Here is a 15,586-nt window from a genome sequence, read left to right as displayed (position 1 = left end):
CACTGCGCCACTCGGGAGGTTAGAACACCACAGCGTATCTGAACATTGTTGCTGACCAAACCCAATAGAGTATCTTTGAGATGAAATAGAGAGGGCTGTGGCAGCATGAATGTGCCGCCATCCAATCTGCAGTAGCTTTGTGATTCCATCGCGTCAGCATGGACCAACATCCCTGTGGAATGTTTCCGACACCTTGTAGAATCCATGTCCTGAAGAATTCAGGCTGTTCTGGAGGCAAAGGCATGTCCGATCCGGTACAAGATGGGTGTACCTAATAAACTGGCCACAGAGTATCTTTTTTAATCAATAAATTAACAGAAGTTTCAGATACAGATTGGAGTCTAATCCACATTGTTCTTACTTGATGAAATCAAATCTCCATCTCCCTCCTCCTCATGTCCTTCTCTTACAGTTCCACTCTGCCCTGGTGTTTTCCTGCAGTCGACCAGCCACGAAGACACCTTCTTCAGACTCTGCAGTAAGGCGCTACCAGGAGAGTTGTGACCAGGGGACTCTGGCAGGGTGGAGGGGGAGGGGCTAGCTCTGTCCTGGTGACCACAGAAAGTATTGTACATAGAATATCATTAGACCAAATATATATATATATTTATTTTTTTATTACCCCCTTTTTCTCCCCAATTTCATGATATCCAATTGGTAGTTAACAGTCTTGTCCCATCGCTGCAACTCCAGTACGGACTCGGGAGAGGCGAAGGTCGAGGCCCCATTTTCCTTTTCTTTTTTTTTGTTACGGATAGCCAGGGGCATACTCCAACACTCAGACATAATTTACAAATGAAGCATGTGTTTAGTGAGTCCGCTAGATCAGAGGCAGTAGAGATGACCAGGGATGTTCTCTTGAGATGTGTGTGAATTAGGCTATATTCCTGTCCTGCTAAGCCTTCGAAATGTACGAGTACATTTGGGTGTCAGGGAAAACATATGGAGTAAAAACGACATCATTTTCTTTAGGAATGTAGTGAAGTAAAAGTAGTCAAATATAAATAGTAAATGAATGCCCTTTCCCACCTGGACAAAAGGAACACCTATGTGAGAATGCGGTTCATTGAATACAGTTCAGCGTTCAACACCATAGTGCCCAGAAAGCTCATCACTAAGATAAGGACCCAGGGACTAAACACCTCCCTCTGCAACTGGATCCTGGACTTCCTGACAGGCCTTCCCCAGGTGGTAAGGGTAGACAACAACACATCTGCCACGCTGATCCTCAACACAGTTCACCCACGACTCATGGCCAAGCACGACTCCAACACCATCATTAAGTTTGCTGATGACACAACAGTGGTAGGCCTGATCACCGAGAACAATGAGACAGCATATAGGGAGGAGGTCAGAGACCTGACAGTGTGGTGCCAGGACAACAACCTCTCCCTCAATGTAAGCAAGACAAAGGAGCTGATCGTGGACTACAGGAAAAGGAGGGCCAAACAGGCCCCCATTAACATTGATGGGGCTGTAGTGGAGTGGGTTGTGAGTTTCAAGTTCCTTGGTGTCCATATCACCAACAAACTATCATGGTCCAAACGCACCAAGACAGTGATGAAGAGGGCACGACAACACCTTTTCCCCCCTCAGGAGACTGAAAAGATTTTGCATGGGTCCCCAGATCCTCAAAAAGTTATACAGCTGCGCCAACGAGCGCATCCTGACCGGTTGCATCACCGCCTGGTATGGCAACTGCTCGGCATCCGACCGTAAGGCGCTAGAGGGTAGTGTGTACGACCCAGTATATCAATGGGGCCAAACTTCCTGCCATCCAGGACCTAAATACTAGGCATGTCAGAGGAAGGCCCCAAAAAATTGTCAAATACTCCAGTTACCCAAGACTGTTCTCCCTGCTCCCGCATGGCAAGAGGTACCAGAGCGCCAAGTCTAGGTCCAAAATGCTCCTTAACAGCTTTTACACCCAAGCCATAAGAATGCTGAACAATGAATGAAATGGCCACCCGGACTATTTACATTGACACCCCCCCTCTTTGTTTGTCACTTTACCCCAAGCTACATGTACAAATTACCTCAACTAACCTGCACCCCCACGGTACCAGTACGCCCTACATATAGCCTCGTTATTTTATTGTGTTACTTTTTATTAAAATGTTTTACATTAGTTTATTTAGTAAATATTTTCTTAACTCTATTTCTTGAACTGCATTGTTGGATTAGGGCTTGTAAGTAAGCATTTCACGGTATTCGGCGCATGTGACAAATACAATTAGATTTTATTTGTATTATTCCTGCTTTGTTTAAAAAGCTTGCATCTATAGGTGCCTTATTTAAATAAGTGCTTTCATCAAGAGGCACATGCACATCATTCTAGAGCAGAGTGCATTGTTTAAAGAGGTTACCGTGGAGATGAAGATCAATACATTCTCTAATCATTGTTTCAGAGACCTTGCCTTCACGTATCCTGACACTGTTACAAGTGAGTCAGGAAAAAAGAAATTCAAAAAGAAATAGCTAAGAGAATCGCCAGAGACTCTGAAGACAGACTTCATCCTAAAAGCTAACAAGGAAATAAAATGAGACCTTCTGTTCTACACAGATTATCATAAAGCTTGGCACACAGCTCTCCACAAGACCAACATGATGGTCCTAATGCTTGGCACACAGCTCTCCACAAGACCAACATGATGGTCCTAATGCTTGGCACACAGCTCTCCACAAGACCAACATGATGGCCCTAAAGCTTGGCACACAGCTCTCCACAAGACCAACATGATGATCCTAATGCTTGGCACACAGCTATCCACAAGACCAACATGATGATCCTAATGCTTGGCACACAGCTCTCCACAAGACCAACATGATGATACTAATGCTTGGCACACAGCTCTCCACAACACCAACATGATGTTCCTAATGCTTGGCACACAGCTCTCCACAAGAGCAACATGATGGTCCTAATGCTTGGCACACAGCTCTCCACAAGACCAACATGATGATCCTAATGCTTGGCACACAGCTCTCCACAAGACCAACATGATGGTCCTAATGCTTGGCACACAGCTCTCCACAAGACCAACATGATGATACTAATGCTTGGCACACAGCTCTATAAAAGACCAACATGATGGTCCTAATGCTTGGCACACAGCTCTCCACAAGACCAACATGATGGTCCTAATGCTTGGCACACAGCTCTATAAAAGACCAACATGATGGTCCTAATGCTTGGCACACAGCTCTCCACAAGACCAACATGATGGTCCTAATGCTTGGCACACAGCTCTATAAAAGACCAACATGATGGTCCTAATGCTTGGCACACAGCTCTCCACAAGACCAACATGATGGCCCTAAAGCTTGGCACACAGCTCTCCACAAGACCAACATGATGATCCTAATGCTTGGCACACAGCTCTCCACAAGACCAACATGATGATCCTAATGCTTGGCACACAGCTCTCCACAAGACCAACATGATGATACTAATGCTTGGCACACAGCTCTCCACAACACCAACATGATGATCCTAATGCTTGGCACACAACTCTCCACAACACCAACATGATGGTCCTAATGCTTGGCACACAGCTCTCCACAACACCAACATGATGATCCTAATGCTTGGCACACAGCTCTCCACAACACCAACATGATGATCCTAATGCTTGGCACACAGCTCTCCACAACACCAACATGATGGCCCTAAAGCTTGGCACACAGCTTGTATGCTGATGATGCTGTTGTGTATGCTGTTGACCAGGCTCTATCTGAACTACAGTGTACCTTCATTGTATTATAGAAAAACTTTATTGACCTGAAATTAGTATTGAATGCAGATTAAACTAAGTATATATTCTCTAGAGCGCATAAAAATAACTGATGATTTAAGCATATGTACTTTGGATGGTGTCCATATTGGTCGTGTCCCTGCTTACAAATATCTGGGCATCTGGATAGATGAAAAGCTGTCTTTTAAAAAGCATATTGATGAGTTAGTTAAGAAGCTGAGAATTAAAATGGGCATCTTCTATAGAAATAGGTCCTGCCTTGCGCTAAATAGTAGAAATCAGATTATTCAGTCAACGTTCCTATCGGTTCAAGACTATGGCGACATCTATATGAACGCAGCTGCCACTTCATTAAAGCCGTTAGATGCAGTTTATCATAGCGCACTGCGTTTTACTACGGGTGACAATTTTAGTACTCATCACTGCATTCTCTACCAGAAAATTGGTTGGCATTCTGGTCTCTACGGAGTTAGGTAAATCAGCTTTTAGTACTCTTGCACCTTATTTGTGGACCAATCCTCAAATTGTTCTTAAATTTGATGTTTTGGTGCTTATAGGGCAATTCAGAAAGCTGATTGAGGACCTTATTACTGATGTGTTGTTGTTTTTTATGACCATGTTGTTCTTTCTGCTTGCATTTCTATTGATGTGTGTATTTTCTGTAATTTATGTAATTCAGGGCTCATCTGTACAAGAGACCTTGGTCTCAGTATGACTCCCTGATAAAATAAAGGTTACAATTCTGAAGTGTGCAATCGTTCACTACTTTCCACAAATGTACAGTTTTTTTCTCAATCACTTTGGCACATTTTTCAAATTGAAGTGTTATCTTTATTTTTTATTTTTTTACTCTTAGTACAAATGTCAAAACTGATAACACTTGTAACGCCCCCTGTATTATGTTCAGAACATTTGAGTGAACATTCATTAGAGTTGAACACATCTTTCCCCCCTGAGTTAATCTTGATAAACCCAGAATTTCAGTCACACGTAAATTACCACCAAAGTACTTCAGCAGCACATTGTATGCTACACCATAATTTCAAACGTTTAGTAGTTCAGTTTTAAGCAGTTTGATTAAATTATACTTAAAATGTATTGTTAATAAATGATAGCAACATCTTTTAAAAAAATTATACAATGAAAGTGGCCTAAGAGTTTTGAAATATTTTGATCATCTGTTTAGATTTTTGTGCTTAGATATGTGAAAATGTAACATATACACTTTTGAAAATCGCACCAAAAAGATTGAAAAACTGAACAGCATTGGATTGGTGGAGTCATGTGCTAGTGGGAGTATCCACCATATGTTTTATACCAGTCATTTCCTTTCAAACCAGTGAAGAGAAGTGAACAAGTGCATACTTTGGGAGGAAGGAAAGATAATGAGGGATTCCTTAACATTGTTTCTATGCAGAAGTGGAGCTAGTGTGAGGACCATTGGTGCAACTGTTCCTGCAGATAAAAAAATAAACTTTGATGAAGGCCTACCATTATTGAACACTATAAAACATTATTTAACACCATAACATTATTTAACACTTTAAAATACGGCAAAATTGATATGATCAAATTCAACCCTGGAATTGGTCTAGGCGGTTGTTGCTTATTTTATAAAGCAATGTACCCTACAACTGTCTGTCACGATACCTCCTTGAGGGCCCCCCTGGGACTGGTGGCTGCACTGCTGGTTGGGGTAAGACCAGGGTCTTCACATACTAAGTTATTTATTAATTAAAATATTTTAAATTAAGTTAACACACTGCCGGGACTTGAGGTAGGCCTATAGAAGAAGAATCCAACAATGACGCATTTTAAACAGTCTAATAAATCTTTAAGCAGTAATTTAAAAACATTAGGAAACTAAAAACATTCCAAAGAACAGAACAGCATATTGTGAGTTTAAAGGTAGACTCAGCAATATGACGTAGGCTATATGCACAAAGTAAACAGCATAGTGGCTTAATTTCCGCAATAACCAAGAACGTTGAAGCGCGATGCTAAACTTCTCCAATGTTTTAGTCCCACGGCTAGCATGCTGGAACAGCGTGAAGCGTACCCTTGCATATGTGCAGATACTGTGTGCGACTGTGTGAGAGCGAAGTCTTGCATCTCGCTCATTGCAATATCTGCGGTGCTACTTGTAGCGTCATTTTGCTGAGTCTACCTTTAATGTAGCATATTTTACAGTGGCTATGCAATTTAGTAGACACACATATTCCTGTGCCCTTATCACAGTCAATACATCTATTTTATAGTAAAACTGTTTTAAGTGAAAAGTAGGCAATGGTCTGAAACTGAAAAAGGAAATTCCCATGAGCACCACAATCCCTACTCCACCCATGCTCTACCAAGGTTTCCAGCACACAGCTTTAACCTACTACAGTAGCTATGTTGGTCTACTGTACTTCAAAATATGTTTATGCAGGTTGCTTATGAGTCAAACATTCTCAAACTGTCCAATTCAGACTCTTAGAGGAGGTGCTCCCACACTGTGATTTTTACTGCATAAAATGATCCTTCACACACACACCACACTAATCCCATTCCACTACCTTTTCAAGCTTTAATTTTAAATTATACTGAACAAAAATATAAAAAAACGCAACATGCAACAATTTCAAAGATTTTACTTCAGATGAGGAAATCATTCAATTGAAATAAATTCATTAGGCCCTAATCTAAGGATTTCACATGACTGGGAATATAGATATGCATCTGTTGGTTACAGCTACCATAAAACAAAATGGGCCTCAAGATCTCGTTGCAGTATTTTTGTGCATTCAAATTGCCAATCGATAAAATGCAATGGTGTTTGTTGTCCGTAGCTTAGGCCTGCCCATACCATAACCCCACCATGGAGCACTGTTGACATCAGCAAACTGCTCGCCCACACGATACCATACACAGGGTCTGAGATTATGAGACCTGGTTGCACGTACTGCCAAATTCTATAAATCGACGTTGGAGGCGGCATATTGTAGAGAAATGAACAATCAATTATCTGCCTACAGCTGCGGTGGACATTCTAGCAGTCAACATGACAATTGCACGCTCCCTCAACTTGGAGACATATGTGGCATTGTGTTGTGTGACAGAACTGCATATTTTAGATTCACCTTCTATTGTCCCCAGCCCAATGTGGGTGGATGGATTATCTTGCAAAGGAGAAATGCTCACTAACAGGGATGTAAACAAATTTGTGCAGAACATTTGAGAGATAAGCTTTTTGTGCCTATGGAACATTTCTGGGATTTCTTTATTTCAGCTCATGAAACCAACACTTTACATGTTGCGTTTATATTTTTGTTCAGTGTATATGAAAGAAAGCTTTGCTTTTATCCTTACAAGGCCATCATAATGAATTGACCGAGCGGTTTTGTCTTGTGGTGCCTGCCTGGATTTCCTTAAACCATTGATTTAGCAATACATGTCATTGAGAAAAAATATATAATGCATAACATTTTTTTGCCCCCATTAGGCCCCACCACTGGAATGGCAGTGCACCGCAGAGTTGTTGACAAATATCCAAAATATGGGCTAATCCAGCATCCAGATCAAAGCTGTAAAAACAATCAAGCCAGATTTGGATTAAAATGTGGTGCCTGCCTGGATTTCCTTAAACCATTGATTTAGCAATACATGTCATTGAGAAAAAATATATAATGCATAACATTTTTTTGCCCCCATTAGGCCCCACCACTGGAATGGCAGTGCACCGCAGAGTTGTTGACAAATATCCAAAATATGGGCTAATCCAGCATCCAGATCAAAGCTGTAAAAACAATCAAGCCAGATTTGGATTAAAATGTCAAGAAGACTGGAGAAGGCACATACTTTAATATATTCTGGATGTTTGAAACTGGTGAGTTTGTCCTGATGCTGGCAAGCATGCATTTGCTCACTGCAGTGCACAACGTGCTGTTTACATGTGTATTTGTTTTCTCAGCTACAGTTTGAGTTGTGTCCTGTCTGACAGTGAAATATGGCTAGCTCTTACCATAGCTTGGTCTATGGAGTAGATAGCTAGCTAGTGTTGCAAAAGTCCATTTCATTGCATGCATTGTAAGGTAGCAGCATGACAATTTGGTTTTGAATTTATGTAGCTATGTTTTGAGTAAGAATTTAGGACTGGTATTTGGACGTGAACTAGCTATTGTTAGCTAGCTTCTGTGTCGATGTTGTCTGGTTCTAACTAGCTAGACGTTATTTGTGTAACAAACCTTCCATGAACAATTACATCTAGCTACCATTCGTTGCCTGTTTGTTAGCTAGCTAGCTACTTTCAGCTGACTGGTGTTAGTTGCTAAAGAGGCTAGCTGCTGGATATATAATAAAAGTAAACCAAACTTACCTGATCCATCGTGGAAGCTATTCTTTCTTCAGCGTTTCTTCAAATAAAAAAACCTCAAGAGTAAATCTGTAGCTAGCCTTCACTAGTTACTTTCTTTGTCTCAACTAGACCAGAGCAATCAAACGTCCTTTTAAATATCGAAACTGGATTTAAGTTGTGACAAATACAAGTCTAATGTAGGCTAATCTTACACCAGAAAGATCCTGGTTAAGATTTTACCTGATCTATTAGTCAATAAAACGTTCAACACCCTATTCACCAAGAATCCTGATGTCTGTTATCGTCTACCTCTACCTCTACCCGATAGCCACTTGGAACAACATCCTCATCGAGAGTCCAGATAGTTTTAATTGTCTGAGGCCCAGTAAGGGTAGCCTATAAAATACCAGACTGATTACAGCAGCGCTATCTGTGCAGCGAAGCAGTAAAACCCGATATACGTTCAATCAGACCTCTGCAGTGGCCACGAAGCATTTACAGCTATGCAACCTCCGCAGTAGTCAGCGGATGTGTCCTCTTCCGTTTCACGGAGTTGAGCAGACAGTGGAGGAAGTGGTCTTCTTTGGTGTTATGGCAATCCGCAAACAATTGTTATAGGTGCATGCCACCACCTAGTGTATTGGCTGTGTATCAGCTTACTTTTCTGTAGTATTAATTCATTACACTTTGTGAAAAACCAACTAACTAGGAAAAAAAGAGGACTGAGCACGCCCTCATTCTCATTGACGGGGCTGTAGTGGAATAGGTTGAGAGCTTCAAGTTCCTTGGTGTCCACATCACCAACGAACTATCATGGTCCAAACACACCAAGACAGTCGTGAAGAGGGCACGACAAAGCCTATTCCCCCTCAGGAGACTGAAAAGATTTGGCATGGGTCCTCAAATCCTCAAAAAGTTATACAGCTGCACCATTGAGAGCATCCTGACTGGTTGCATCACCACCTGGTATGGCAACTGCTCGGCCTCCGACCGCAAGGCACTACAGAGGGTAGTGCGTACGGCCCTGTACATCACTGGGGCCAAGCTTCCTGCCATCCAGGACCTCTATACCAGGCGGTGTCAGAGGAAGGCCCTCAAAATTGTCAAAGACTCCAGCCACCCTAGTCATAGACTGTTCTCTCTGCTACCGCATGGCAAGCGGTACCGGAGCGCCAAGTCTAGGTCCAAAAGGCTTCTCAACAGCTTCTACCCCCAAGCCATAAGACTCCTGAACAGCTAATCATGGCTACCCGGACTATTTGCACTGCCCCCCCACCCCATATTTTTACGCTGCTGCTACTCTGTTAATTATTTATGCATAGTCACTTTAACTCTACCTACATGCAAATATTACCTCAACTACCTCAACTAGCCGGTGCCCCCGCACATTGACTCCGCACCGGTACCCCCTGTATATAGCCTTCGTACTGTTATTTTATTTTACTTCTGCTCTTTTTTTCTCAACACTTTTTTGTTGTTGTTTTATTTTACATTTTTATAAAAAAATAAATATATTGTTGGTTAAGAGCTGTAAGTAAGCATTTCATGGTAATGTCTACACCTGTTGTATTCGGCGCATGTGGTAAATACAATTTGATTTGATTTGACTAACCCTAAACCCATTAAAACTTCATCATTATTCCACTACTTTGGCCCTCTGATCCTACACCAGGCCAGAGGACGGGATATTATCGTTCAAATCACCTTGTAACTCTGCAGTAAAATATTGTACACCCAAGTTCTTCTCTGCAGCTGCCACCAAAACATCTATCCACTGTGATTTACGTTCTATTCCTGCTGGTCAGTTGACAACCATGGCATGTTATTCCCATCACGCTCTGTTGACCTCGGCCTAATCACAGGGATTCTCTCAGACCCTCACCCTGGACCCATCTTCCTCTACTACTCTCTCCACTGCGTCAGCATACGGCACCTTCTGCTCTACTCTGATCCTGGTAACCTCAACCTGTCTTTCTCTCACCGGACACGTCTGATCTCCAGGACCATGAGTACCCCTACAGTTTACAAACACAACTTATTCCATCAATACTTCACATTCCTTTGTTTCAGGTCCTCCTGTACACTTCTAACATCTAGGAATCTCCCTGCTACACACTGCTGGAAGGAAGTACTCAAGAATGGGAGTTTGTGTTTTTACAGGAAGTACCGCCCACACTTACCATCAAAAAATCATGTCAATGTTGAGCTATTCTAGCTCGCCAGCTTGTAGTTTTAAAACTCGGAAATGAGATACCTTTGGCTCGTTCAGCAATGGGAAAAATCAATGGGGATAAATGTGGGGTTTGGAATAAACGCCGAAAATAAGGTTAGCACAGGCTTAGGAGATCTTATACGTTTTGTTCTATGAGATAATACCAGTCAGTTAATATGAGCATTATGTCACAACTTCCTCCGAGGCTGCCTTTTCTCCTTGTTCGGGCAGGCTTCGGCGTTCGTCGTCACCGGCCTTCTAGCCACTGCCAGTCCTCATATCATCATTCCATTTGTTTTGTCTTGTTTATTACACACACCTGGTTCATATCCCCTCACCAGTACCTGTATAAGTGTTCCCTCTGCCCCCTTGTCTTTGAGTGTGATTGTTCATTGTAGAGGATATACAGTGGGGAGAACAAGTATTTGATACACTGCCGATTTTGCAGGTTTTCCTACTTACAAAGCATGTAGAGGTCTGTCATTTTTATCATAGGTACACTTCAACTGTGAGAGACGGAATATAAAACATAAATCCAGAAAATCACATTGTATGATTTTTAAGTAATTAATTTGCATTTTATTGGATGACATAAGTATTTGATCACCTACCAACCAGTAAGAATTCCGGCTCTCACAGACCTGTTAGTTTTTCTTTAAGAAGCCCTTCTGTTCTCCACTCATTACCTGTATTAACTGCACCTGTTTGAACTCGTTACCTGTATAAAAGACACCTGTCCACACACTCAATCAAACAGACTCCAACCTCTCCACAATGGCCAAGACCAGAGAGCTGTGTAAGGACATCAGGGATAAAAGTGTAGACCTGCACAAGGCTGGGATGGGCTACAGGACAATAGGCAAGCAGCTTGGTGAGAAGGCAACAACTGTTGGCGCAATTATTAGAATTTGGAAGAAGTTCAAGATGACGGTCAATCACCCTCGATCTGGGGCTCCATGCAAGATCTCACCTCGTGGGGCATCAATGATCATGAGGAAGGTGAGGGATCAGCCCAGAACTACACGGCAGGACCTGGTCAATGACCTGAAGAGAGCTGGGACCACAGTCTCAAAGAAAACCATTAGTAACACACTACGCTGTCATGGATTAAAATCCTGCAGTGCACGCAAGGTCCCCCCGCTCAAGCCAGCGCATGTCCAGGCCCGTCTGAAGTTTGCCAATGACCATCTGGATGATCCAGAGGAGGAATGGGAGAAGGTCATGTGGTCTGATGAGACAAAAATAGAGCTTTTTGGTCTAAACTCCACTCGCCGTGTTTGGAGGAAGAAGAAGGATGAGTACAACCCCAAGAACACCATCCCAACCGTGAAGCATCGAGGTTGAAACATCATTCTTTGGGGATGTTTTTCTGCAAAGGGGACAGGACGACTGCACCGTATTGAGGGGAGGATGGATGGGGCCATGTATCGCGAGATCTTGGCCAACAACCTCCTTCCCTCAGTAAGAGCATTGAAGATGGGTCGTGGCTGGGTCTTCCAGCATGACAACGACCCGAAACACACAGCCAGGGCAACTAAGGAGTGGCTCCGTAAGAAGCATCTCAAGGTCCTGGAGTGGCCTAGCCAGTCTCCAGACCTGAACCCAATAGAAAATATTTGGAGGGAGCTGAAAGTCCGTATTGCCCAGCGACAGCCCCGAAACCTGAAGGATCTGGAGAAGGTCTGTATGGAGGAGTGGGCCAAAATCCCTGCTGCAGTGTGTGCAAACCTGGTCAAGACCTACAGGAAACGTATGATCTCTGTAATTGCAAACAAAGGTTTCTGTACCAAATATGAAGTTCTGTTTTTCTGATGTATCAAATACTTATGTCATGCAATAAAATGCAAATTAATTACTTAAAAATCATACAATGTGATTTTCTGGATTTTTGTTTTAGATTCCGTCTCTCACAGTTGAAGTGTACATATGATAGAAATTACAGACCTCTATATGCTTTGTAAGTAGGAAAACCTGCAAAATCGGCAGTGTATCAAATACTTGTTCTCCCCACTGTATATAGCTCAGTGGAGTATGATTTGTATTGTGTATCGCCGGGATATTCACCCGCGTACTGTTAGAAATAGCGTAATTCAAATCTGGTATTGGAATAAGAGAAAACATAATCAAGAGATATTCAATCCAAGCTACATTTATTATATGCAAAATGTATGTATGATAAGTATGATGGTTCGTATACGGGCTCACTGAAATACCACGCAGGGCAGACAGAGAACTGATCCATTGTTACAGGCTCTTCTTTAAATACCCTGACAGTGATAGTTCCCGCTCCTTGCTGGGCCTATCAGGGTAGAGACTGAGCGTGGTTTAGACTTACTCAGCCAATCGTTGGCGCACAGGCTGGTCCCAGCCCCTTGGCGCTTCACTGTTGCACACTGTTGCCAGGCATAAGTTGTTATCATCACAACCTGTAGAGAGTCGGCACTTTTGCAGTACACATGTCCTTGAGCGCGATTTAACAAAGAGGCAGTGTTCGTGTATGTGAGACATTTGAGACACAAGTTCTTATCTCCCCCTACTCCCTAACAGCTCCTCACATGAATCACAGCTTGTTATGTGAAACAATTTATATCAGTACAGTACAAACCTATTATGTTTAATCATTAATGCATTCTTTCTAAGCTAGGCATCACATCTAGATCCCCACAGTACCTTGTCTTCCCCAGTGCGCCGGTTACCGCATTGGTGTATATTACGCATTGCTGCGTACCTCTGTTTATTAGTATAAACCATTTATTCCATGATTTCCTCTCCTGCGCCACAAGAAGTGACATTAGTTGATAAATATTCTAGAACAAAACGAATAAGATCTCCTAAACCTATGTTTACAACATACCTTATTTCCGGCATTTATCTAAACACCCTACAAAAACACCATTACATTTTCCCCATAGGTTTTGTCCAAACAACCATGGCAAAATTAGTGCCTCTAAAAAGATGCCATTACTATTTCTCTCTATAGAGCCCCACAGTTTATAGAGTCATAATACCCATAAAACCTAGTGGTCAAGCAGGCAAATGGTTCCAATTGTTTTCCACCATTCATTTTTCCCTTAGGGGATTTCCCATAGGCTTACCCTGGGGAGACATTTTGATAACCGTGTAAATCTCTCTCCGACAAGGTGCTAATTAGCATAAAATAGACATCATGAAAGACTACAAATCCCTGCAAGCTCCTAAACATACTCTCTTGCTGACACCTTTGCTAACAGGTATTGTGTAATTTTAAAACTTGCCCATGACAGGTCACAGAATTGGCAATTTGAAGAATTGTAGCAAATTTATTAATTGCTACATTTAGCTAACATTAGATAGTTAATCCAGAGATTCTTACCTTCAATGCTAGGTCATTAATTGCAAGATATTAGCTCTTGGCCCTTAGTCTTTTAATAAATGCATAACGGTTAACCTGGACACTTGCATCTTATAGTATACTGAGTGGTGATGCAAGGCTTGCTATCTTGGTTAGATTCATTGATACAATTACGGGCCTTTAGCATTCACATAATATTGGAGTCAGAGTCAAAATATGATTTGCTCTTCACCTTCTTCTGTTCACAGTCCATACTTGGTCCCTTACTCTTTCATTTACATTAATGATATTCACCTTTTCCAAATGTGTATTTTGGTCAAGTTTCGTCCAACTGACAATACATGACATTATCAAAGTATGTTTGTCTAGTTTATGTTTCTATCTGAAAATAGTTTTCACTCTTACCGTCTTCTGACGTTGACATCAGTCCTTTGAGTCGTGTAGTGACCTCTCCGAGGAGTGGTGGTCTGGGTGGAGGTGGTAGACCATGATGGGGTGGGGGTCCGGTCGGGTCTGGCCACTTTTTAAAGGTCATTTTTATGACGTTTCAGAACCACATCAAACAAAGTTTAAAATGTATCATTTTCTTTTTAAAGCTATGACAGGTAATTTTGACATGTTTCCTAGAGGTCAAAGATCACACTTCTGTCAATCTGAACATTCTGAATATGTGTCTGATGGATAGCTATGAATCTAATATTTCCAATGAAATATGATTAAAGGGTATACATGAGCAATAACCTGATGTACTGTATGCTGACATTGTCATAGGGTAAAACCCCTATGGGAAAACTGAATGGGATGGAGGGATGAATAGACAAGAGGGAAAACACACATAAATCTACCATTGCTGCAATGATAGAACACATTTTACCCTCTATGGACATCGACCTTAAACCGACCCCGTCTCATTGATTATAAGGTCTACAGACTAATTCAGTAAATGTTTTATCAATGTGTGTGTGTATGATTGTACAGGTGTGTACATTTAAATAATTCCATTCTTTTATTTTTAGGTGTGTGTATATTGTTGTGTATTGTTAGATATTACTGCACTGTTGGAGCTAGGAACACAAGCATTTCTACACCCGCAATAACATCTGCTAAATATGTGTATGCGACCAATACAATTTTATGATTAAGAGTGTGTGTTTGTGTGTGAGTACAAGTGCATAGGTTTGTGTGTTTGGGTTTGCAATTGGTGGAGGGTGGTATGTGCATTAACATTAGTGAAGTAACACATAAAACATTGGTTTAGGTGGTTTTACATGATCGGTTGAAGTTCTTGCGTTATTCATTTAAAAAGTTCTTACTCACCTGATAACGTAACTTATTACATTAAGTGGAAAAAGTCATAACGATATATTATTATACTAACCAACAAGATATTACATTTCCCAGTTTTATTACATTAGCCATTGTTTACAAGACACAGTATACATAGTTCTTGCCTTGACCTCATGGATATTATTATCCAATTCATCATTGATTAGTTTTAGGAGCATTTTAATCAATGTAGATATTATTATAAAAATATACAATTAAAGTGATACCTTCTTGTTGAGAAGATAATGGATTGAATTTATTGATCAATTGAATACATGAATATACACCTATTGTTGAAACCTTGTTCTACATAATGACATTTAATAATAATAGTATCATGAGTATATGAAAGAAGATACAATTATCAACATCCCCCCCAACACACACAGGTTCACTATGACATTTTCTAGAACATTTATGCATTTAGATCACATTGTGTGATATTACATAGACACAGGGGAGACCTAATCGTTGATCAGAGCTGAATATTATGCTCCACAGAGGTTACCATGGTGATCAGACTAAGTCAACTGTTTAAGAATGGGAGATGGATATGACTGTTCACTAGATGTTTTCTATTGATCCTTTATTTAGGGATCTGGAACCGTTGTGGGATAGGAGGGAGATGA

General features: G+C 41.4%; 1 protein-coding gene across 2 annotated transcripts in view; it reads right to left on the bottom strand.

Annotated features, from left to right (window-relative positions):
* Positions 1-8,611, bottom strand: part of LOC311104219 (uncharacterized protein) — a 47,057-nt gene extending 38,446 nt beyond the window's left edge. The window contains exons 1-2 of one of the 2 annotated variants that reach the window (XM_084145957.1): positions 8,110-8,611; positions 362-548 (exon numbers count right to left, since the gene is read on the bottom strand). In XM_084145957.1, the coding sequence (XP_084002083.1) occupies positions 362-548; positions 8,110-8,118 (196 nt within the window). In that variant the 5' untranslated portion in view covers positions 8,119-8,611. The remainder of the gene's footprint in view (positions 1-361; positions 549-8,109) is intronic. The other variant, XM_084145956.1, reaches the window with a different exon arrangement.
* Between the last annotated feature and the right edge of the window lie 6,975 nt (positions 8,612-15,586).

Source organism: Coregonus lavaretus, assembly GCF_964263955.1.
Source record: "Coregonus lavaretus genome assembly, chromosome: 28".
In the NCBI taxonomy this organism is placed as follows: domain Eukaryota; kingdom Metazoa; phylum Chordata; class Actinopteri; order Salmoniformes; family Salmonidae; genus Coregonus; species Coregonus lavaretus.
The sequence above is the reverse complement of the archived record's forward strand: the minus strand, read 5'-3'. Positions and strand labels throughout refer to the sequence as shown.